The 21,111-nt window shown below is 44.2% G+C and overlaps 2 protein-coding genes across 2 annotated transcripts in view; both read right to left on the bottom strand.

The window, feature by feature from the left end:
* LOC115201881 (zinc finger protein GLI4-like) overlaps positions 1-21,111 on the bottom strand; it is a 225,254-nt gene that overhangs the window by 80,428 nt on the left and 123,715 nt on the right. The gene's annotated exons all lie outside the window — the stretch shown is intronic.
* Positions 1,552-4,837, bottom strand: LOC115201914 (zinc finger protein 8-like). The gene is made up of 2 exons (XM_029765803.1): positions 4,691-4,837; positions 1,552-2,926 (listed from the first exon to the last, which is right to left on the bottom strand). Exons 1-2 carry the CDS (start codon positions 4,791-4,793, stop codon positions 1,974-1,976), a joined length of 1,056 nt encoding a protein of 351 aa, XP_029621663.1. The 5' UTR covers positions 4,794-4,837; the 3' UTR covers positions 1,552-1,973.

The raw sequence follows: 21,111 nt of genomic DNA, 5'->3' as shown, positions 1-21,111 counted from the left end.
GCAAATTGGAGTGGGTCTCGGGTTTCCGGCATGATGGTGTTGTGAGCCATGACCAGCCTTTCAAAGCACTTCATGGCTCACCGACGTGAGTGCTACAGGGTGGTAATCATTTAGGGAGGTTACCTTCGCTTTCTTGGGCACAGGGACTAGGGTGGTCTGTTTGAAACATGTAGGTATTACAGAGTCAGTCAGGGAGAGATTGGAAATGTCAGTGAAGACACTTGCCAGTCGGGCCGCACATGCTTTTGAGTACACGTCCTGGTAATCCGTCTGGCTTGAGCACATAACTTGAAAAGACACTTACATGCCATGATTTAGACTTTCATTATAACCGTGTTTACGCTCTGTTTATTATGTTTATTATGTTATGTCAATAACTGAAAGGATCATTTATGAAGAATGACAACAATCCTCCATTGCAATCTGGTTTCTTTATTTACTTTCAACAGCAAAACATTCCAAAATGTGTATTCATTCAAAAAATATAAATCAGTTATCATCTCCAGTATCATCACAAAGTCTATTTCATAAAATGTTGTCAACATTCACATAGCGGTTGTTTTGGTGGTGTCGGAGGTGGAAATGTGTTAGAGCTGTCAAATCCACAAGGGGCTCCTAGCATTGTAACTAAAGCGGACATTGCCATTGGCTGCACGGAGTCGCATTAACAGAAATAACATGCAGCCTTGTTTACAAGTTTGAACACTGGAATGTAAAATGTAATCTACACCTTGATTAGGATGATAGAGATCCTCATTATTTAGTTGAATGATTTTTCAATTTGAATGTAATTATTTCTACATAGCCTACACTTCCTCGTTTTGAACTAACGCGAGGGGGCGGGTGGGGCTTCGTGACCATAATCACAAGAGCATCTGCTCACCGATTTGACAGCTGCAGCGCAGTTCCACCTCCGACACCACAAAAACATCCGGTATCGCCAGTTAACGCTTGATCTGATTGATTCTATGCTTTATTGATGATACTCAAGATTATACCATATAGTCTGCCCTGTAGATAATCATTGCATTCGGCAATGAATTGTTTTATTTATTATGGATCCCCATTAGCTGCTGCCTGGGGTTCATCAAAATTAAGGCAGTTTATACAATAAAAACATTACAACACATTCACAGATTTCAGATTTCACAACACACTGTGTGCCCTCAGGCCCCTACTCCACCACTACCACATATCTACAGTACACGGCAGACAGGATATAGGCCAGGATGGTCCACCATGCAAAAAGTCTGTTCTGGTACTGCATCTTCTGGTGACCTATTGGAAAACGTACAACAATGATATTAAGATTACTTTTGTTTTGATGACAAGACAAAGTAGCCTACACACTTGTGGAAGTTATCTAGACCCCTCCTATCAGACAATCAGGGCTGTGTATGTAAATATATCATTTCATATTCAAATTTGATTCCTAACGTCCACACGATCAGACTGAGCATTTCAGTGGAGTCTCAGGGAAATAAATTATTAAAAAATATATTTTGGCATTCTATTAAAAAAATAAACACACAGTGAATTATTAGACAAAGCGATGATTAAAAAAATGTAATTAAAAAGACTGCTTTAAAATGAGTAATTAAAAAGAGTTGTATGATTTGTTGAACATTGAAATCAAGGGGTTTTGTATGGTAACACATGACCTTTTCTGTAAAACTGGTACCCTCACTTTGATCAAATTCATTTTAGAATACTTTGGAAAATTTTTAAGCATTATATTACACACAGCTTCATGACTTGTAAACATTTACTAATTATAAAACACCAAAATTCAGACAATAGGACAAGGTTGTCCCTTTTCATCAGTGAAGCATTTTTACAGACACCTTCACACCAACCAACATCACCATATCATCTACTAATTCTTTCCTCAGTTCACCTCATCCAGCTCCTTCTACATCCAACACCAACAGAATTAACAAACTTACTAATACTACATTACATGTCACTATACTCTATACATGGGCCATGTGCATTTTCTGCTGGTGTATTCTGAGGTAGCTCCTCTCTGAGAACCTCTTCCCACAGTGCGTACAGGCGAACGGCCTCTCTCCCGTGTGGACTTTCAGGTGCATCTTCAGCTGGTCCTGGCGGGAGAACCTCTTCTCACACTGGGGGCAGCTGTGGGGTTTCTCCCCTGTGTGGACCCTCTGGTGCCTCTTCAGGTTGGACGAGTCGGAGAAACTGGCCCGGCACAGTTGGCAGCCGAACGGTTTCTCCCCCGTGTGCATCCTCTGGTGGATCTCCACCTGTTTGGGGAAACTGAAGGCTTTCCCACAGAACGAACACGGGAAGCGCTTCTCCTTGGCGCTGCCACCTTTACTGATTCCATCTCTATTACTCTCATTTGTCAATGGGCTTGTGTAGCCATTTGGTGTTGAGGCACTGGCATTGTCTGAGGTCTGGTTTAACATTAGGAGAGTGTGAGGAGGACGAAGGCCAGGGAGTGTCTGTGTTGTCGCAGGGTCCATGTTCCAGTTGATAGATCCTATAGAAGGCAGGCTGAAGGTAGCACCTGTTAGGGGGTCAACCTGAAGCGCCATCAGTCTCTCTGAATCACAACGATAGGAGCAGGACGGAGCATCGCTAGCCGAGTCTGTGTCTGTTTTCGCCAGCCGAATAGGGGCACCTCCAAATCTACGCCTCGCCCTGGCCTCAGCCAGTCTGTTGTCATGGAGACTAAGTTCGGACGTTGTTTTGTGTCCGACTGTCTGTTTCTGGTTGTGGTTAACAGCGTTGTTCCCCTGCCCAGAGTTGAGGACGCTGTCCCATCCACTGACTTCCACTATGTCGCCTCTGGTCCTCGCCTGCTCAGTGATGTTGTCCCCAGGCCCCTTGGCTGCACCTTCCTGGTAAGGGGAATCCAAGATGGCTACCCAGTCTCCTCTGTTATCCTCCAGCCAACCACCTGCAGGAAGAGGTTAGAAAATAGACTTTACAAACATGTCAGAGAACTCTACATATGGACTTTTTTTAAATGAATTATCTGGTCAAGTTTATACATTATGTGTGTTTTAGTATGTAAACATGTTGAATTGATTTAATTTGATGAATGAAGAAAATGAAAAAAATAATAGCCAGGCGGTATTCTCATTGAAGATCAATTACTGTATGTAGGCTATATGTACACTGCTCAAAAAATAAAGGGAACACTTAAACAACACAATGTAACACCAAGTCAATCACACTTCTGTGAAATCAAACTGTCCACTTAGGAAGCAACACTGATTGACAATAAATTTCACATGCTGTTGTGCAAATGGAATAGACAACAGGTGGAAATTATAGGCAATTAGCAAGATTACCACTTCTCAGTTCCTATGCTTCCTGGCTGATGTTTTGGTCACTTTTGAATGCTGGCGGTGCTTTCACTCTAGTGGTAGCATGAGACGGAGTCTACAACCCACACAAGTGGCTCAGGTAGTGCAGCTCATCCAGGATGGCACATCAATGCGAGCTGTGGCAAGAAGGTTTGCTGTGTCTGTCAGCGTAGTGTCCAGAGCATGGAGGCGCTACCAGGAGACAGGCCAGTACATCAGGAGACGTGGAGGAGACCGTAGGAGGGCAACAACCCAGCAGCAGGACCGCTACCTCCGCCTTTGTGCAAGGAGGAGCAGGAGGAGCACTGTCAGAGCCCTGCAAAATGACCTCCAGCAGGCCACAAATGTGCATGTGTCTGCTCAAACGGTCAAAAAACAGACTCCATGTGGGTGGTATGAGGGCCCGACGTCCACAGGTGGGGGTTGTGCTTACAGCCCAACACCGTGCAGGACGTTTGGCATTTGCCAGAGAACACCAAGATTGGCAAATTCGCCACTGGCGCCCTGTGCTCTTCACAGATGAAAGCAGGTTCACACTGAGCACATGTGACAGACGTGACAGTCTGGAGACGCCGTGGAGAACGTTCTGCTGCCTGCAACATCCTCCAGCATGACCGGTTTGGCGGTGGGTCAGTCATGGTGTGGGGTGGCATTTCTTTGGGGGGCCTCCATGTGCTCGCCAGAGGTAACCTGACTGCCATTAGGTACCGAGATGAGATCCTCAGACCCCTTGTGAGACCATATGCTGGTGCGGTTGGCCCTGGGTTCCTCCTAATGCAAGACAATGCTAGACCTCATGTGGCTGGAGTGTGTCAGCAGTTCCTGCAAGAGGAAGGCATTTATGCTATGGACTGGCCCGCCCGTTCCCCAGACCTGAATCCAATTGAGCACATCTGGGACATCATGTCTCGCTCCATCCACCAACGCCACGTTGCACCACAGACTGTCCAGGAGTTGGCGGATGCTTTAGTCCAGGTCTGGGAGGAGATCCCTCAGGAGACCATCCGCCACCTCATCAGGAGCATGCCCAGGCGTTGTAGGGAGGTCATACAGGCACGTAGAGGCCACACACACTACTGAGCCTCATTTTGACTTGTTTTAAGGACATTACATCAAAGTTGGATCAGCCTGTAGTGTGGTTTTCCACTTTAATTTTGAGTGTGACTCCAAATCCAGACCTCCATGGGTTGATAAATTGGATTTCCATTGATTATTTTTGTGTGATTTTGTTGTCAGCACATTCAACTATGTAAAGAAAAAAGTGTTTAATAAGATTATTTCATTCATTCAGATCTAGGATGTGTTATTTTAGTGTTCCCTTTATTTTTTTGAGCAGTGTATTTCTCCCTTACCTTGCTCCCCCATCTTTAGTCCACTCAGCAGATCAATGCTCTCTGGTCCGTCTTCTATTGTCTCCTCTTTCACCAGCAGCAGATCAGGCTTCCCATCCTCCATGTCTACTGACTATAAGAGGTACAGTGAGAAGATATTATATCAAGAAATCTGATATGAGCACCCTGCTATGAAGCATCTTCTGATTGGGCAATGAGGGATTTCTATGAGTACTATGCAAATGTGTTTGTTGAATTGATTACTTGACACTCTAATGGTTTGATAATTCAAAGGCATGGTCCCACAATTCATACAAAATGAATCAAGACCTGGGCCCGTATACACAAAGAGTCTCAGAGTAGAAATACTGATCAAGGATCAGCTCCCCACCTACATAGTCTCATTCCTTATGATCTATGATCAGCTCTGAGACACTTTGTGGATACGGGTCCTGACCTAATACCATTCAGACAGTAGTTCCCAGTGGGCTCACCCCAGTGAGACTGTATGTGGTCCTGTGCTGCTCAGCTGGTTCCTCTGTGGGTTCAGGAGGTGGTGTAGTCTGGTTGTCCTCCATGACCATGGTCCCCTCAGGGTTCCCCAGACCCTCCTCACACCCCTCATCCTTCACCAAAAGCACCTCTGGACCCTCCTCCTGGAAGAGAAAGGTGATACAGATTACACAGACATACACTCCCTCAGGTACATACACACAGATAATAAACACACTTTCAACATGGAGTGTTTACCCATCCCCACCACGTTTGAGTCCTATACTGTAGTTACAGAATGACTTCATTGTCCCTCATGATGAAATCAGAGAGGGGACTATGGAACTGTCTCAGTACGCACGTTAGTCACACGCAATATCTCAGACACCACTGGCCCGAATTTGACTAAAGTTGGATTAATGACACTTCTTGCCATAGAGATCTGGGCCCAGTTTCCCAAAAGCATCTTAAGGCTAAGTTCATCATTAGCACCATTTTGGAAACCGGGCCCTGGCATTTACAAAATGACACTGATTGGCCCAAGAGGGCGCTATAGCAATCAACTGAAATTCCAAACTTTGAACAAGCAGATCTCCTGTCTCGACATGTTTACTGTTGCTTTGTTGTTGTTAAAATCATCAAGGTGGACATAAACTGAGCGTACAATACATTAGGAACACCTGCTCTTTCCATGAAATAGACTGACCAGGTGAAAGCTATGATCCCTTCTTGATGTCACTTGTTAAATCCACTTCAATCAGTGTAGTGGAGGAGACCGGTTAAAGAAATTATTTTCAAGCCTTGAGATAATTGAGACATGGATTGTGTATGTGTGCCAATCAGAGGGTGAATGGGCAAGACAAAAGATGTAAGTGCCTTTGAAAGGGGTATGGTAGTAGGTGCCAGGCACACCAGTTTGAGTGTGTCAAGAACCGCAACGCTGCTGGGTTTTTCACGCTCAACAGAATGGTCCACCACCCAAAGGACATCCAGCCAACTTGACACAACTGTGGGAAGCATTGGAGTCAACATGGGCCAGCATCCCTGTGGAATGCTTGTAGATGCCTTGTGGAGTCCATGCCCCTACAAATTGAGGTTTTTCCATCACTTTACTTAGATTTGTGTGTATTATGCAATTGTTGGGGATTTGTTAGATTACCTGTTAGATATTACTGCACTGTCAGAACTAGAAACACAAGCATTTCGCTACATTCGCAATAACATCTGCTAACCATATGTATGTGACCAATAAAAATTGATTTGATTTGTTCTTAAGGGCAAAGGGGGTTAAACTCAATATTAGGAAGGTGTTCCTAATTCTTTGTGCACTCAGTGTAAATATGATGTTGTGGGTAAATAAGTCAGCTATGATAAGTCAAAAGTCATCAGACAAACCTGACTAAACTATTTTGAGGTGTACAGTAGGTGTTTGTTAGTGTTTGGGTATGTGTAGGTATATTTAGTAAGTGTATATTGATTATAAAGGTAAAACTACTGTCGGGTGTATGCAGAATAGGGTGAGATCAGATGTGATGTATACTAAAGAGACTGTCAATGAAAAGTCCCATTTTGTGTTTATTAAACAAACAAGTTTTGAATACACCATCTGAAAACCACATACATGTCTCAATTATAATGCTGCATGAACTTGATAAACTACATTCATTTCCTCATTAAAAGCATCTTGGGAAAAACATTAAGTAGTTGAATGGATGTAATGAAATAGGCATTTGTGATCATTCTATAACGTACACAGTACAAACACAATATGTTAGACTTTTTAGGCTTATATATGCCTTATATATCACACGTCTGAGCTTCAACGCTTTTAGTTGTTGCAGAAAAGGACCCACTACTGCGGTTTACTTTTTTATTTAGTATTTTATTAGGATCCCCAATGAGCTGCTGTCAAGGCAGCGGTGACTCTTCCTGGGGTCCAAGCAGGAAACGCAACAACTAAAATACATAATATAGATAAATATATACTGAACAAAATTATAAAACGCAACATGCAAGAATTTCATAGATTTTACTGAGTTACAGTTCATATAAGGAAATCAGTGAATTGAAATACATTCATTTGGCCCTATCTAGGGATTTCACAACTGGTCACAGATACCTTCATAAAATGGACCTCAAGAGCATGTTACGGTATTTTTGTGCATTCAAATTGCTATTGATAAAATGCAATTGTGTTCGTTGTCCATAGTTGATGCCTGCTCATACCATAACCCCACCGCCACCATGGGGAACTCTAATCACAACAGCAAACCCCTTGCACACACGATGTGGTCTGCATTTGTGAGGCCGGTTGGACGTACAGCCAAATTCTCTAAAACGACGTTGGATGTGGCTTGTGGTAGAGAATTGAACATTCAATTCTATGGCAACAGCTCTGGTGGACACTCCTGCCGTCAACATGCAAATTGCACGCTCCCTTGAGACATCTGTGGCATTGTGTTGTGTGGCAAAACTGCACATTTTAGTGGCCTTTTATTGTCTCCAGCACAAGGGGCACCTGTGTAATGATCATGCTGTTTAATCAGATTCTTGATATACCACACCTGTCAGATGGATAGATTATCTTGGCAAAGGAGAAATGCTCACTAACAGGGATATAAACAAATTTGTGCAGAAAATTTGAGAGAAATAAGCTTTTTGTGCGTATGGAAAATGTTATATTTTATTTCAGCTCATGAAACATGGGACCAACACTTTACATGTTGTGTTTATATTTTTGTTCAGTGTACATACATACCACTACATTTACATTACAATTGAGTCATTCAGCAGATGCACCCATCCAGAGTGACCCACAGCTAGTGCATTCATCTTAAGATAGTCAGGCGAGACCACATATCACAGTCGTATCCCAACCACGTATCACATACATAATACAATACGTAATACAATACAAAATGCATAAAATTGCCTGTGTGTCTCTTCACAATCACTGTTGTACTTTTATCAGTTTTTTTATTTTTTATTATCTTGAGTTACCTGGGTTGGCAGAGAGTTCAATTTAGTCATGGCTCTATTTAAGACTGTGTGTTTCCCAGCCTCTGTTCTGGACCTGGAGACTGTGAAAAGACCTCCGGTTGCATGTCTTGTGTGATACCGATAAGTGTCCGCACTGTGTGCCAACTGCTTGAACAGACAGTTCGGTACCTTCAACGCATCAACACCTCGCACAAAGACCAACGGTGATGCAGTCAATCTCTCCTCAACTTTGACATTCGCCCTCTGTGTAGATCTAAGTGCAATACCTGCTGCTCTGTTTTGGACCAACTGCAATTTGCCTATGTTCTTCTTTGGCGCACCTGACCACACAACAGGAAAGTAGTCTAGGTGCGACAAAACTTGGACCTGTAGGACCTGTCTGGTTGACTGAGATATCAAGAAAGCAGAGTAACGCCTTCCCATTTTAGTAACTATTGAGTCTATATGTTTCGACCATGATAGCTTGCTATCTAGAGTGACACCCAGCAGTTTAGTCTCTTCAACTTGCTCAATAGCCACATTATTCAATAATAGATCCAGATGAGGTTTAGGGTTGAGCCAGTGATTTTTACCAGAAATTATGCTTTTAGTTTTTGAGATATTTAGCACCCATTCTAAAACTGACTGGAGCTCAATGTTAAGGGTGTCAGTTATTTATTTTACACCCGCAGTGTATACTATTGAGTCATCATTGTACATGGACAAACAGGCTTTAATCTACGACCAGACCCTCCCCTTTCTTATCTTGGCACCCTTCAGAGTATACACCACTACTGTACCGGTTCCAGTCCCCTCTAGATAGATCAGTCTGTGTCTCTAAACCCAAGGGCATGTTGTCAGGGTACATCTCTGTGGCATAAGAACAAGACGGATCATCACCACCAGTATCTAACGTGTCACCATCCCCATGGGAATGAACCATCCTCTGGCTCTGGTGATATACCAGGAGAACAGCCCAGTCTCCCCAGACCCAGTCTTTCTGAGTCTGATCTGTGGTCAGATCCTGTGTGTAAGAGCCTGTGTGTTACAGTTAAAGCCTTGGGTGTCTGTTTCTGACTTGAGGACGGCGTTCTGCATTCCACTGACCTCCGTCATGCTGCGTCGGGTCCTAGGCTGCACTGTGGCGGTGGTGGGGTTCTCTGTGGCTACAAGGGTCGCTCCAGCCACTCCCGTTTGGGTGTCTCTGCTGTGCAGTGGAGCCTCTTCTCCTTCAGACCTTTCCAGCTTGACCCCAGGACCTGCAGTCTCTGCATCTGCAGACTGACACAAGAAGAGAGGAGGTTATTACCGGTAAATGAGTACAATTGGTTAACAATGTCCTAGGGAAGTCTCACAAGCTCCCCTATGGCAGATGTACATGTAAGCAAGTAAATAGCTGAGTGGAGCCTTTCTGAAATAAATCAGCCACATTTGATTTACAAAGTACTTGTAATTATTAATGCAACAATGTTACCCTAACCTCTATCGCGTGCTGGGTTAAGGTTCCACTCCCATCATCAACAGTGATTGGTTGGTCATCTCTCCATGTATTGTGTCCCGCTGGCTTCTCAAAGTGCCTGTGGCCTCCAGTGAGATGTCCTTCACCTGAGAAAGTGATTGGTGGAAAATAGGTTGTTAGGTTAGCTATTGTCTACGCAAAGGTATAGACCCCTTTTCTGTGTTTGCAAACATTGCTGCACGAGGGCGATATGCGCAATTTGGTTGCAGAACACGGCGGAGTTGTCATAGAACGCCGCCCCCCAAAAATCTATTTACATGTTTCTTAGGAATGCATTTCAAACTACTTTTGGATTATAAGGCTCATATGAATGTCCTGCTTAATATAATGTTTGTGTCATCATCGCAAATCAACTGCATTATACTTTTAAAAAAAGACTTCAACTTGGCCCAGTAAAATGGCTCTTTGGCTAACTTTGCTACAGCCTATGTGAACGAGCGTCAGCATTCTAGCTAACAACTGCTGCATCCAAAGTAGATATTGTACAAAGATCACAACCAAATATAATGTTGGTGACTGTTCAAACAATAATCAAAATGACACTGTAAGTGTACGACAACCCAAAAATATATTGCTGTGGTTACAACAACCAATGAATGTTTCTTCGTGGCCCTGACTGATGACTGGGTGACCTGCTTTTATTCTGCAATCTGCATCCAAAAGTGGCGCGCATCTGGTTAGAATATTCAGGGTTGGGTAGGTTACTTTCTAAATGTAATCGTGAATGAGTTACCTGTCCAAAATAATAATCAGTAATGTAACTTTTGGAATACCCAAACTCAGTAACGTAATCGGATTACTTTCAATTACTTTTAGATTACTTTCCCCTTAAGAGGCATTATAAGAAGACAAAAATGAATATTACCAATTGAACAACATCTATTGCAGGATAAAATCAATGCTAGAGTTTACATTGCTGGCCATAAATGGATGTTGTATGTTACTTTATGGGTTGGTTATGTAGGCTTCTTCTAACCCATTGCTTTCTCCTACATAATAATACGATTAGGATATATGTTTACATTCAAAACCAAATTCTGTCAGATTTCCAGTCATTACAATTAATTCAATACCCCTTCATCTTTAAGAATAGGACTTGGAAATACAGATTAGCCAAATTGTTTTACCTGAGCATAACCCAAAAACAAAAAGGATTTAATAGCCTACTCTGTTGTTTATGATTTTGTTGTCATGGAGGACTGATTGGGCTCATAGTTGCATCGAGATGAAAAATAAATACTGCTCTTAGAATGGCCTGCTTTGAGCACAACCGAAAAGTGCTATTTGCATGTGAAAAATGTATGCCAGATGCTACATTTGCTATAGACCTATTGTTTACGTTATTGTTGGTGACACTTTGATATTTTGCAGCTGTCTAAAGTGTGTGAGTTTGAGCATACTGTATTTGCGAGCTGTTGGCTAGAGTGCACGTGCCAAGACCAGATTAGGCACATTTGCTATTTAATGCAACAGTTTGTGACAAAACTATCGGTAGAGTTGAAAATGGGATGGAAACACATTGAACATTCAATTTTTATTCGGTGTATTGAAATTTAAGACAAAAATGCGTCATCATGCACTGATTTTTATGTGAAACGAGTCTGTATGGTGGAAACACACCCCTGGTGGTAAAATGACCATACATTCTTAATGCAGATTTGAGAATATTCACATGAAAATCTGTCACCAATTGGATGGAAACATATCTATTGAGAAAACAGAAAGGTCTCAAATAATTTTTACGCAAAACATATTTTCTGAATTTTTAAGTAATCCTCGAAGTAATCTAGTTTTTCAAAAGGAATCTGTAATTGGATTACAATATTTTTAGCTGGTAATGTAATGGATTAGGCTACAATTAGTATTTTTGTAATCCATTACATGTAATGGTTTACATGTAATCCGTTACTCCTCAACCTTGAATATTATATTGTCTTTGTGCAAGATACACTAAATGACTAAGAGTATGTGGCCACCTGCTCGTCAAACATCTTATTTCAAAATCATGGGCAAACTATATAGTACCAGTCAAACGTTTGGACACACCTACTCATTCAAGATGTTTTCTTTATTTTTACTATTTTCTACATTGTTGAATAACAGTGAAGACATCAAAACTATGAAATAACACATATGGAATCATGTAGTAACCAACATTTTTTTGAACTATTCAAAATATAGTTTATATTTGAGACTCTTCAAATAGCCACCCTTTGCATTCATGACAGCTTTGCACAATCTTGGCATTCTCTCAATAAGCTTCATGAGGTAGTCACCTGGAAGCATTTCAATTAACAGATGTGCCTTGTTAAAAGTTAATTTGTGGAATTTCTTTCCTTCTTAATGTGTTTGAGCCAATCAGTTGTGTTGTGACAAGGCAGGGGTGGTATACAGAAGATAGCCCAATTTGGTAAAAGACCAAATCTATATTATCGCAAGAACAGCTCAAATAAGCAATGAGAAACGACAGTCCATCATTATTAAGACGCAAAGGTCAGTCAAGTGCAGTCGCAAAAACCATCAAGCGCTATGATGAAACTGGCTCTCACGAGGCCCGCCACAGGAAAGGAAGACCCAGGAGGTACCTCTGCTGCAGAGGAGAAGTTCATAAGAGTTACCAGCCTCAGAAATTGCAGCCCCCGGGCCTCCCAAGAGGCGCAGTGATCCTGGTTCGTGTCCAGGCTCTGTCGCAGCCAACCGCGACCGGGAGACCCATGGGGCGGCAAACAATTGGCCCAGCGTTGTCCGGGTTAGGGGAAGGTTTGGCCGGCAGGGATGTCCTTGTCCCATCGCGCTCTAGCAACCCCTATGGCGGGCCGGGCGCGTGCACGCTGACACGGTCGCCAGTGGTACGGTGTTTCCTCTGACACATTGGTGTGGCTGGCTTCCGGATTAAGCGGGCATTGTGTCAAGAAGCAGTGTGGCTTGGTTGGGTTGTGTTATGGAGGACGCATGGCTCTCGACCTTCGCCTCTCCCAAGTCTGTACGGGAGTTGCAGCGATGAGACAAGACTGTAACTACCAATTGGATACCACGAAATTGGGAAGAAAATGGGGTAAAAAATAAATAAATAAGTCTTTGCAGCCAAATAAATGCTTCACAGAGTTCTGGTAACAGACACATCTCAATATCAACTGTTCAGAGGAGACTGCGTGAATCAGGCCTTCATGGTCGAATTGATGCAAAGAAACCACTACTAAAGGACACCAATAAGAAGAAGAGACTTGTTTGGGCCAAGAAACACGAGCAAAGGACATTAGACCGGTGGAAATCTGTTCTTTGGTCTGATGAGTCCAAATTTGACCGCTGTGGCTTTGTGAGATGCAGAGTAGGTGAACGGATGTCTCCACATGTGATGGTGTGGGGGTGATTTGCTGGTGACACTGTCAGTGATTTATTTAGAATTCAAGGCACACTTAACCAGCATGGCTACCACAGCATTCTGCAGCGATACGCCATCCCATCTGGTTTGTGCTTAGCGGGACAATAATTTGTTTCTCAACAGAACAATGACCCAACACACCTCCAGGCTGTGGAAGGGCTATTTGATCAAGAAGGAGATTGATGGAGTGCTGCATCAGATGACCTGGTCTCCACAATCACCCAACCTCAACCCAAATGAGATCATTTGGGATGAGTTTGACCGCAGAGTGAAGGAAAAGCAGCCAACAAGTGCTCAGCATATGTGGGAACTCCTTCAAGATGGTTGGAAAATCATTGCAGGTGAAGCCGGTTGAGAGAATGCCAAGAGTGTGCAAAGCTGTCAAAGGCAAAGGGTGACTACTTTGAAGAATCTAAAATATTTTTTGATTTGTTTAACATTTCTTTGGTTACTACATGATTCATATGTGTTATTTCATAGTTTTGATGTCTTCACTATTATTTTACAATGTAGAAAAGAGTAAAAATAAAATAAAAACCCTTGAATGAGTAGGTGTGTCCAAACTTTTGACTGGTACTGTATATACAAAAGTATGTATGTGGACACCTCTTCAAATTAGTGGACTCGGCTATTTCAGCCACACCCATTGCTGACAGGTATACAACATCAAGCACACAGCCATGTAATCTCCGTGGCAAACATTGGCAGTAGAATGGCTCAGTGACTTTCAACATGGCAATGTCATAAGATGCCACCTTTCCAACAAGTCAGTTCGTCAAATTTCTGCCCTGTTAGAGCTGCCCCGGTCAACTAAGTGCTGTTATTGTGAACTGGAAACGTCTAGGAGCAACAACGGCTCAGCCACTAAGGTCATACAAGGACACAGAACGGGACCGCTGAAGCGTGTAAAAATCGTCTGTCCTTCGGTCGCCAGACTCACTACCGCGTTCCAAACAGCCTCTGGAAGCAACGTCAGCATAAGAACTGTTTGTCGGGAGCTTCATGAAATGGGTTTCCATTGCCGCGCAGCCGCACACAAGCCTAAGATCACCATGCACAACGCCAAGCGTCTGCTGGAGTGATGTAAAGCTCACAGCCATTGGACTCTGGAGCAGTGGAAACTCGTTCTCTGGAGTGATGAATCATGCTTCACCATCTGGCAGTCCGACGGACAAATCTGGGTTGGCGGATGCCAGGAAAATCCTGGCACGACAACGCCTATTCCCACTCAGGAGACTGAAAATATTTTGTCATGGATCCTCAGATCCTCAAAAAGTTAAACAGCTGAACCATCATGACTGGTTGCATCACCGCCTGGTATGGCAACTGCTCGGCCTCCGACCGCAAGGCCCTACAGAGCGTAGTGCATACAGCCCAGTACATCACTGGGGCCAAACTTCCTGCCAGTACATCACTGGGGCCAGGACCTCTATACCAGGCGGTGTCAGAGGAAGGCCCTAAAAATTGCCAGACTCCAGCCACCCTAGTCAAAGACTGTTCTCTCTGCTACCGCACGGCAAGTGGTACCGGAGCGCCAAGTCTAGGTCCAAAAGACTTCTTAACAGCTGCTACCCTGAAGCCATAAGACCCCTGAACAACCAATCAAATGGCCACCCAGACTATTTGCATTGTCCCCCCCATTTTTACACTGCTGCTACTCTCTGTTTATTATCTATGCATAGTCACTTTATCTCTACCTACATGTACATATTACAGTACCTCAATTACCTCGACTAACGTGTGCCCCCACACATTGACTCTGTACCGGCCCCCCCCTGTATATAGCCTCGCTATTGTTATTTTATTGTTGCTCTTTAATTATTTTGTATTTTTCTATTTTCTTCTATTTTTTGTACTTCAGTTTATTTTAGTAAATACTTTCTTAACACTTATTTATCTTAAAACTGCATTGTTGGTTAATAAGGGCTTGTAAGTAAGCATTTCACTGTAAGGTGCGTTGTATTCGCCTGTTGTATTCGGTGCATGTGACAAATACAATTTGATTTTATTTTATTTAGCAATGACATTCTAGACAATTATGTGCTTCCAACTGTGTGGCAACAGTTTGGGATAGGCCCTTTCAAGTTTCAGCATGACAATGCCCCTGTGGACAAAGCGAGGTCCATACAGAAATGGTTTGTCGAGATCGGTGTGGAAGAACTTGACTGGTCTGCACAGAGCCCTGACCTCAACCCCATCAAACACCTTCGGGATGAATTGGAACGCCGACTGCGAACCAGGCCTACTCGCCCAACATCAGTACCCGATCTCACTGATGCTCTTGTGGCTGAATGGAAGCAAGTCCCCGCAGCAATGTTTGAAAATCTAGTGGAAAGCTTTCACAGAAAAGTGGAGGCTGTTATTTTGTATTTATTTATTAAACCCTTATTTTACCAGGTAAGTTGACTGAGAGCACATTCTCATTTACAGCAACGACCTGGGGTATAGCTACACCCCTACTCTTACGGTAAGTGCCATGGGATCTTTAGTGACCACAGATAGTCAGGACACCCGTTTAACGTCCCATCCGTCCCATCCTACACAGGGCAATGTCAAGCTGAGGGAAGGGGTTGGAAAAATGTAACCGCTTTTGCTATGGATGCAAGGACTGACCATCCATTATATCACAATTCTAGTTTTAACCATGTTTTGAGGCTATATAGTGTGTTTACGTTTACTTTGTTTACAAATATTGGAATATAACAATTGTATATTGGGTTCTGATTGGGTTAGACAGTTGAACTAAGTTCATGAAGCAAAGGGGGACCAACTCCATATTAATGCCCATGATGTTGGAATAAGATGTTCGACAAGCAGGTGTCCACTGTAGTTTCCTCCGCAATGCCCTGTTTTCTTTCTGGCTTTGAGTTATTTCCAAACGAAACACTGCATAGTCGTGTAGTGTAGTAATGTAGTGTAGTAATCTCGGGAATTATTGCATACTATCCAAAAACTGACCAACACCAAATTCTGGTTAACACATCTGAACACATGTGCAGAGGAGAACCGGGCAACAGGCACTGAGCTATATGATAAGAAGAACGGGCGACAGCTCCCGCCTTCTGCAAAATGTACCTCTTGCCGTTCCTCTGTATCGGTCGAGGATCTTGACACTACTGGGACGACTGGCGAGGACGCGCTCTCGAATGGTCCTCTCTGCGCGTTCCCGTGCCACCTTCAGGTCCAGTAGCTGTAGTTTCCTCCGCAATGTCCTGTTTTCTTTCTGGCTTTGATTTATTTCCAAACGAAACACTGCATAGTCGTTGTCTACGAGTGTACATATCTCTGCAACGGCTGCATTCGCTAGCATCTCCATAATGGAGGCTATTTGAGTGTGAAAGCCCATACCGTTAAAGTTATCCATTGGCATTGTTAGCTAATGTTAGCAGATAGCTAGCGTTACTTAGAAAACATCTATCAAGCAAGTCCTGTCTTCAACACGAATTAAACGGCTTGCAGTTAAAATATGAATATGTTTTGTTCCCGTGTGTTAATAAACGTCTAAGTAACAAAAATAAAAACACTAACGTGAGAGTTGTTCTTGGTCACTGTTCACTTCCGTTTACACTGAAACGAAAGGATCTTATTGGTTGGCGTCATAGCTCAAAGGGCCTGGTGAAATGAAAAACGTATGCGAGCTGTTTGAAATCCAAATAAGGTACCGCTTATTACGTTACACATTAAAGCGCCAATCAGTGTTTGAAACAATAAGGGAAGTCCCCTCTCCTGCTTCTCTAAAAAGCTTAGGGATAGGGTTGGAAAAATGTAACCGCTCTCAAATTCATAGACAAAGCTAAGGATGCAAGGAGTGACCAGCCACTCGGGCGCAGCGGTCTAAGGCACTACATCTCAGGGCAAGAGGCATCACTACAATTCCTTGTTCGAATCCAGGCTGTATCACATCCGGCTGTGATTGGGGGTCCCATAGGGCAGCACATAATTGGCTCATCGTCATCCGGGTTTGGCCGGGGTAGGCCGTCATTGTAAATATGAATTTGTTCTTAACCGGGCAGGGATCCCCAAGAGGTTAACTGACGTATTTAAAAAATTAAAAACATCTTTGATATCAAAATTCTAGTTTTAACCATGTTGAGGCTATATAGTGCTTGTTTACATTTACTTTGTCTACAAATATTGGAGTAAAACAATTGTATATTTTGGGTTCTGATGGGGTTAGACAGTTGAACTAAGCTCATGTGGCAATTCTAAGTTATATTATTCAAGAATCAATGGGTACATATTCATTTATGAGAACAAAAATGTTTGTAGAAACTGCAGATTGCCCCTTTAAAGGGAAAATGTGCAGTTACTTTATACATTTTTGGACTTATATATTAATGGTATGTGCCCATTGATTCTTGGAAAACTCCGGTATCATCTTTCTTCAGACATGAAGAGCTTCAGACATGACGTGAACATGCCATTAATCCCTTATAATCTAGTTTGTTAAATAGCCTACAGAAACAAAATAACAAAATGTAGGCCAATCCTATATTTGCTAAATACATTGTTTTATTATTTTCTTTAGAGATGTTGAACAGGTAATTTGCATGTCTTCAATATGGAAATATATTGTTACAAATAGTGAAAAACAGGGTTAAGTTGTAGAAAAGGAGACTAAGCTGCCTGACTAAACTAACCAGAAGGGAGTGCTAGAAAGCTGGCCACTTTTAACAGCCGCCACCAAATGTGTTGTACAAATTTTAAATCAACAACAATGAGCAGCAAGGGTAGACAGTCACTGAGAGAGATGACGTGAAGACTTGTGGTCATCCAGCGAGGCAGGGATGTAGATCAGATGGGCAGCTGGTCCAACAGATGTCCTATCTCTTGGTGTCCCAAAGGTGCCTGAGGTCCCCAGACCAGGGTGTGTGACATGGTGGGGATCAGTGCATGCTGTGAGACGGTTCTGGAAGAGGGGAGCCATCAGGATGCGGCGGTAGATCTGGTGGCGTCTGCCCCCTCTGCCCAGAAACAGGCAACAGGAGGATCTCGGCAGTGAGGGCTTATAAGGTCCCCAGGTGAGGAGCAGGAGTCATCTTGACCCCCGGCATGGTGTCAGCTGAGGACACCAGGACTGGAGGTCGCAGCGGCAGAGCTGGACAAGAGTCTTAGGACTGGAGACCGCAGGGCTGCAGCTGCAGAGCTCGACAATAACTCTGCGGCTGGATACTTAGGCGGCTGGATACTTAGGCGCTGGATACTTAGGTGGCTGGAGCCACGAAGCAACAACAGGCGGTGACTGCCGGGCCCAGGCAAAGGGACAGGTGGGGGCCAGGCCGCAACAGGACGAGCAGACGAAGGTCCCAGATAATTCGGTTGGGCCGGACTGAAGACTGCGACACCGCCCCATCAGCGACAGGAGAGGTCCCCAGGACAGGAGCTGAGGTAGGCTGGATCTCCACAGCAGTGACGGCTCGAGATCTCATGACTAGAGACAGCTGCACACCTGAAAGAGAGGGCGATAAAGGGGGATACCTAGTCAGTTGTCCAACTGAATGTATTCAACTGAAATGTGTCTTCTGCATTTCACCCAACCCCTCTGAATCAGAGAGGTGCGGGGGGCTGCCTTAACTGACATCCCTGTCTCCGGGGCCTGGGGAACAGTGGGTTAACTGCCTTGCTCAGGGGCAGAACAACAGATTTTTACCTTGTCAGCTCTGGGATTTGATCCAGCAATCTTCCGGTTACTGGCCCACTGCTATCTGCTAAATACTCAAAGATGGGAGAGAGGTAAAATGCAGCTGGCTAGCTAACTATCGAGGTTAGCTAGCTAGCTACATTTTCAAACAAAGTCAACAACGCAGCCACTGCTAGCTGGCCAACGTTACCAGCTAGCAGTACTGTATCATTTTAGTCAATAAGATTTTTGCAACGTAAGCTTAACTTTCTGAACATTCGAGATGTGTAGTCCACTTGTGTAGCTAGCAGGACTGACTTTGTGTTAGCTAGCCAACGTTTAATTACTTCTGCATTATGAAAGGAACTAGACACGGACACGAATGATCCATTGGTAGTTTGTTGTAACCAAGTATTGGTGAAAACCGTGTGTTATTGGATGCTAGCATGCTAGTTAGCTACGGCGTCATAGGATACGGTGCACTGGGTGGATTTCACGGAAGAATACTGTACCAAGTTATCTAGCTGAATAAACTAAGTTTGAGCCTATTCCTGGAAACATTGAACCACTGTAGTTTACATCAATTATAATTTCTAAAGTGGAAGTTGGAAGAGTTATATTTGAGTGCTCTCTCACTTTCCCAGTTGTTTAGTTCATTTTCATTCCAATCTCCTTTGCATTAGCGTAGCCTCTTCTGTAGCCTGTCAACCATGTGTCTGTCTATCCCTGTTCTCTCCTCTCTGCACAGGCCATACAAACGCTTCACACCGCGTGGCTGCTGCCACTCTAACCTGGTAGTCCCAGCGCGCACGACCCACGTGGAGTTCCAGGTCTCCGGCAGCCTCTGGAGCTGCCGGTCTGCGGCCAACAAGGCAGAGTTCATCTCAGCCTATGCTACCCTCCAGTCCCTCAACTTCTTGGCGCTGACGGAAACATGGATTACCACAGATAACACTGCTACTCCTACTGCTCTCTCCTCATCTGACCACGTGTACTCGCATACCCCGAGAGCATCTGGTCAGCGGGTTGGTGGCACTGGAATCCTCATCTCTCCCAAGTGGACATTCTCTCTTTCTCCCCTGACCCATCTGTCTATCTCCTCCTTTGAATTCCATGCTGTCACAGTCACTAGCCCATTCAAGCTTAACATCCTTATCATTTATCGCCCTCCAGGTTCCCTTGGAGAGTTCATCAATGAGCTTGACGCCTTGATAAGTTCCTTTCCTGAGGATGGCTCACCCCTCACAGTTCTGGGTGACTTTAACCTCCCTACGTCTACCTTTGACTCATTTCTCTCTGCCTCCTTCTTTCCACTCCTCTCCTCTTTTGACCTCACCCTCCCCCCCTACTCACAAGGCAGGCAATACGCTTGACCTCATTTTTACTAGATGCTGTTCTTCTACTAATCTCACTGCAACTCCCCTCCAAGTCTCCGACCACTACCTTGTATCCTTTTCCCTCTCGCTCTCCTCCAACACTACTCACTCTGCCCCTACTCAGATGGTATTGCGCCGTCGCAACCTTCGCTCTCTCTCTCCCGCTACTCTCTCATCTTCCATCCTATGATCTCTTCCCTCTGCTCAATCCTTCTCCAACCAATCTCCTGATTCTGCCTCCTCAACCCTCCTCTCCTCCCTTTCTGCATCCTTTGACTCTCTATGTCCCCTATCCTCCCGGCCGGCTCGGTCCTCCCCTCCTGCTTCGTGGCTTGACGACTCATTGCAAACTCACAGAACAGGGCTCCGGGCAGCCGAGCGGAAATGGAGGAAAACTAGCCTCCCTGCAGACCTGGCATCTTTTCACTCCCTCCTCTCGACATTTTCTTCCTCTGTTTCTGCTGCTAAAGCCACTTTCTACCACTCTAAATTCCAAGCATCTGCCTCTAACCCTAGGAAGCTCTTTGCCACCTTCTCCTCCCTCCTCCCTCCTGAATCCTCTTCCCCCTCCCCCCCTCCTCCCTCTCTGCGGATGACTTCGTCAACCATTTTGAAAAGAAGGTTGACGACATCCGATCCTCTTTCTCCCCTCTCTCTCCAGATGAAATTTTGCGACTTGTGACGGCCGGCCGCCCAACAACCTGCCCGCTTGACCCTATCCCCTCCTCTCTTCTCCAGACCATTTCCGGAGACCTTCTCCCTTACCTCACCTCGCTCATCCTTGACCGCTGGCTACGTCCCGTCCGTCTTCAAGAGAGTGAGAGATGCACCCCTTCTCAAAAAACCTACACTCGATCCCTCCGATGTCAACAACTACAGACCAGTATCGCTTCTTTCTTTTCTCTCCAAAACTCTTGAGCGTGCCGTCCTTGGCCAGCTCTCTTGCTATCTCTCTCAGAATGACCTACTTGATCCAAATCAGTCAGGGTTCAAGACTGGTCATTCAACTGAGACTGCTCTTCTCTGTGTAACGGAAGCTCTCCGCACTGCTAAAGCTAACTCTCTCTTTGCTCT

Source organism: Salmo trutta, chromosome 11 (assembly GCF_901001165.1).
Source record: "Salmo trutta chromosome 11, fSalTru1.1, whole genome shotgun sequence".
Lineage (NCBI taxonomy): Eukaryota > Metazoa > Chordata > Actinopteri > Salmoniformes > Salmonidae > Salmo > Salmo trutta.
The sequence above is the reverse complement of the archived record's forward strand: the minus strand, read 5'-3'. Positions and strand labels throughout refer to the sequence as shown.

Bases quoted from the DNA above. Each gene is read 5' to 3' on its own strand.
- LOC115201914 (XM_029765803.1), bottom strand. From the start codon at position 4,793: ATGGAGGATGGGAAGCCTGATCTGCTGCTGGTGAAAGAGGAGACAATA. The intron at 2,927-4,690 runs GTAAGGGAGAAA...CTCTTCCTGCAG, and splicing joins ACTAAAGATGGGGGAGCAAG to GTGGTTGGCTGGAGGATAAC.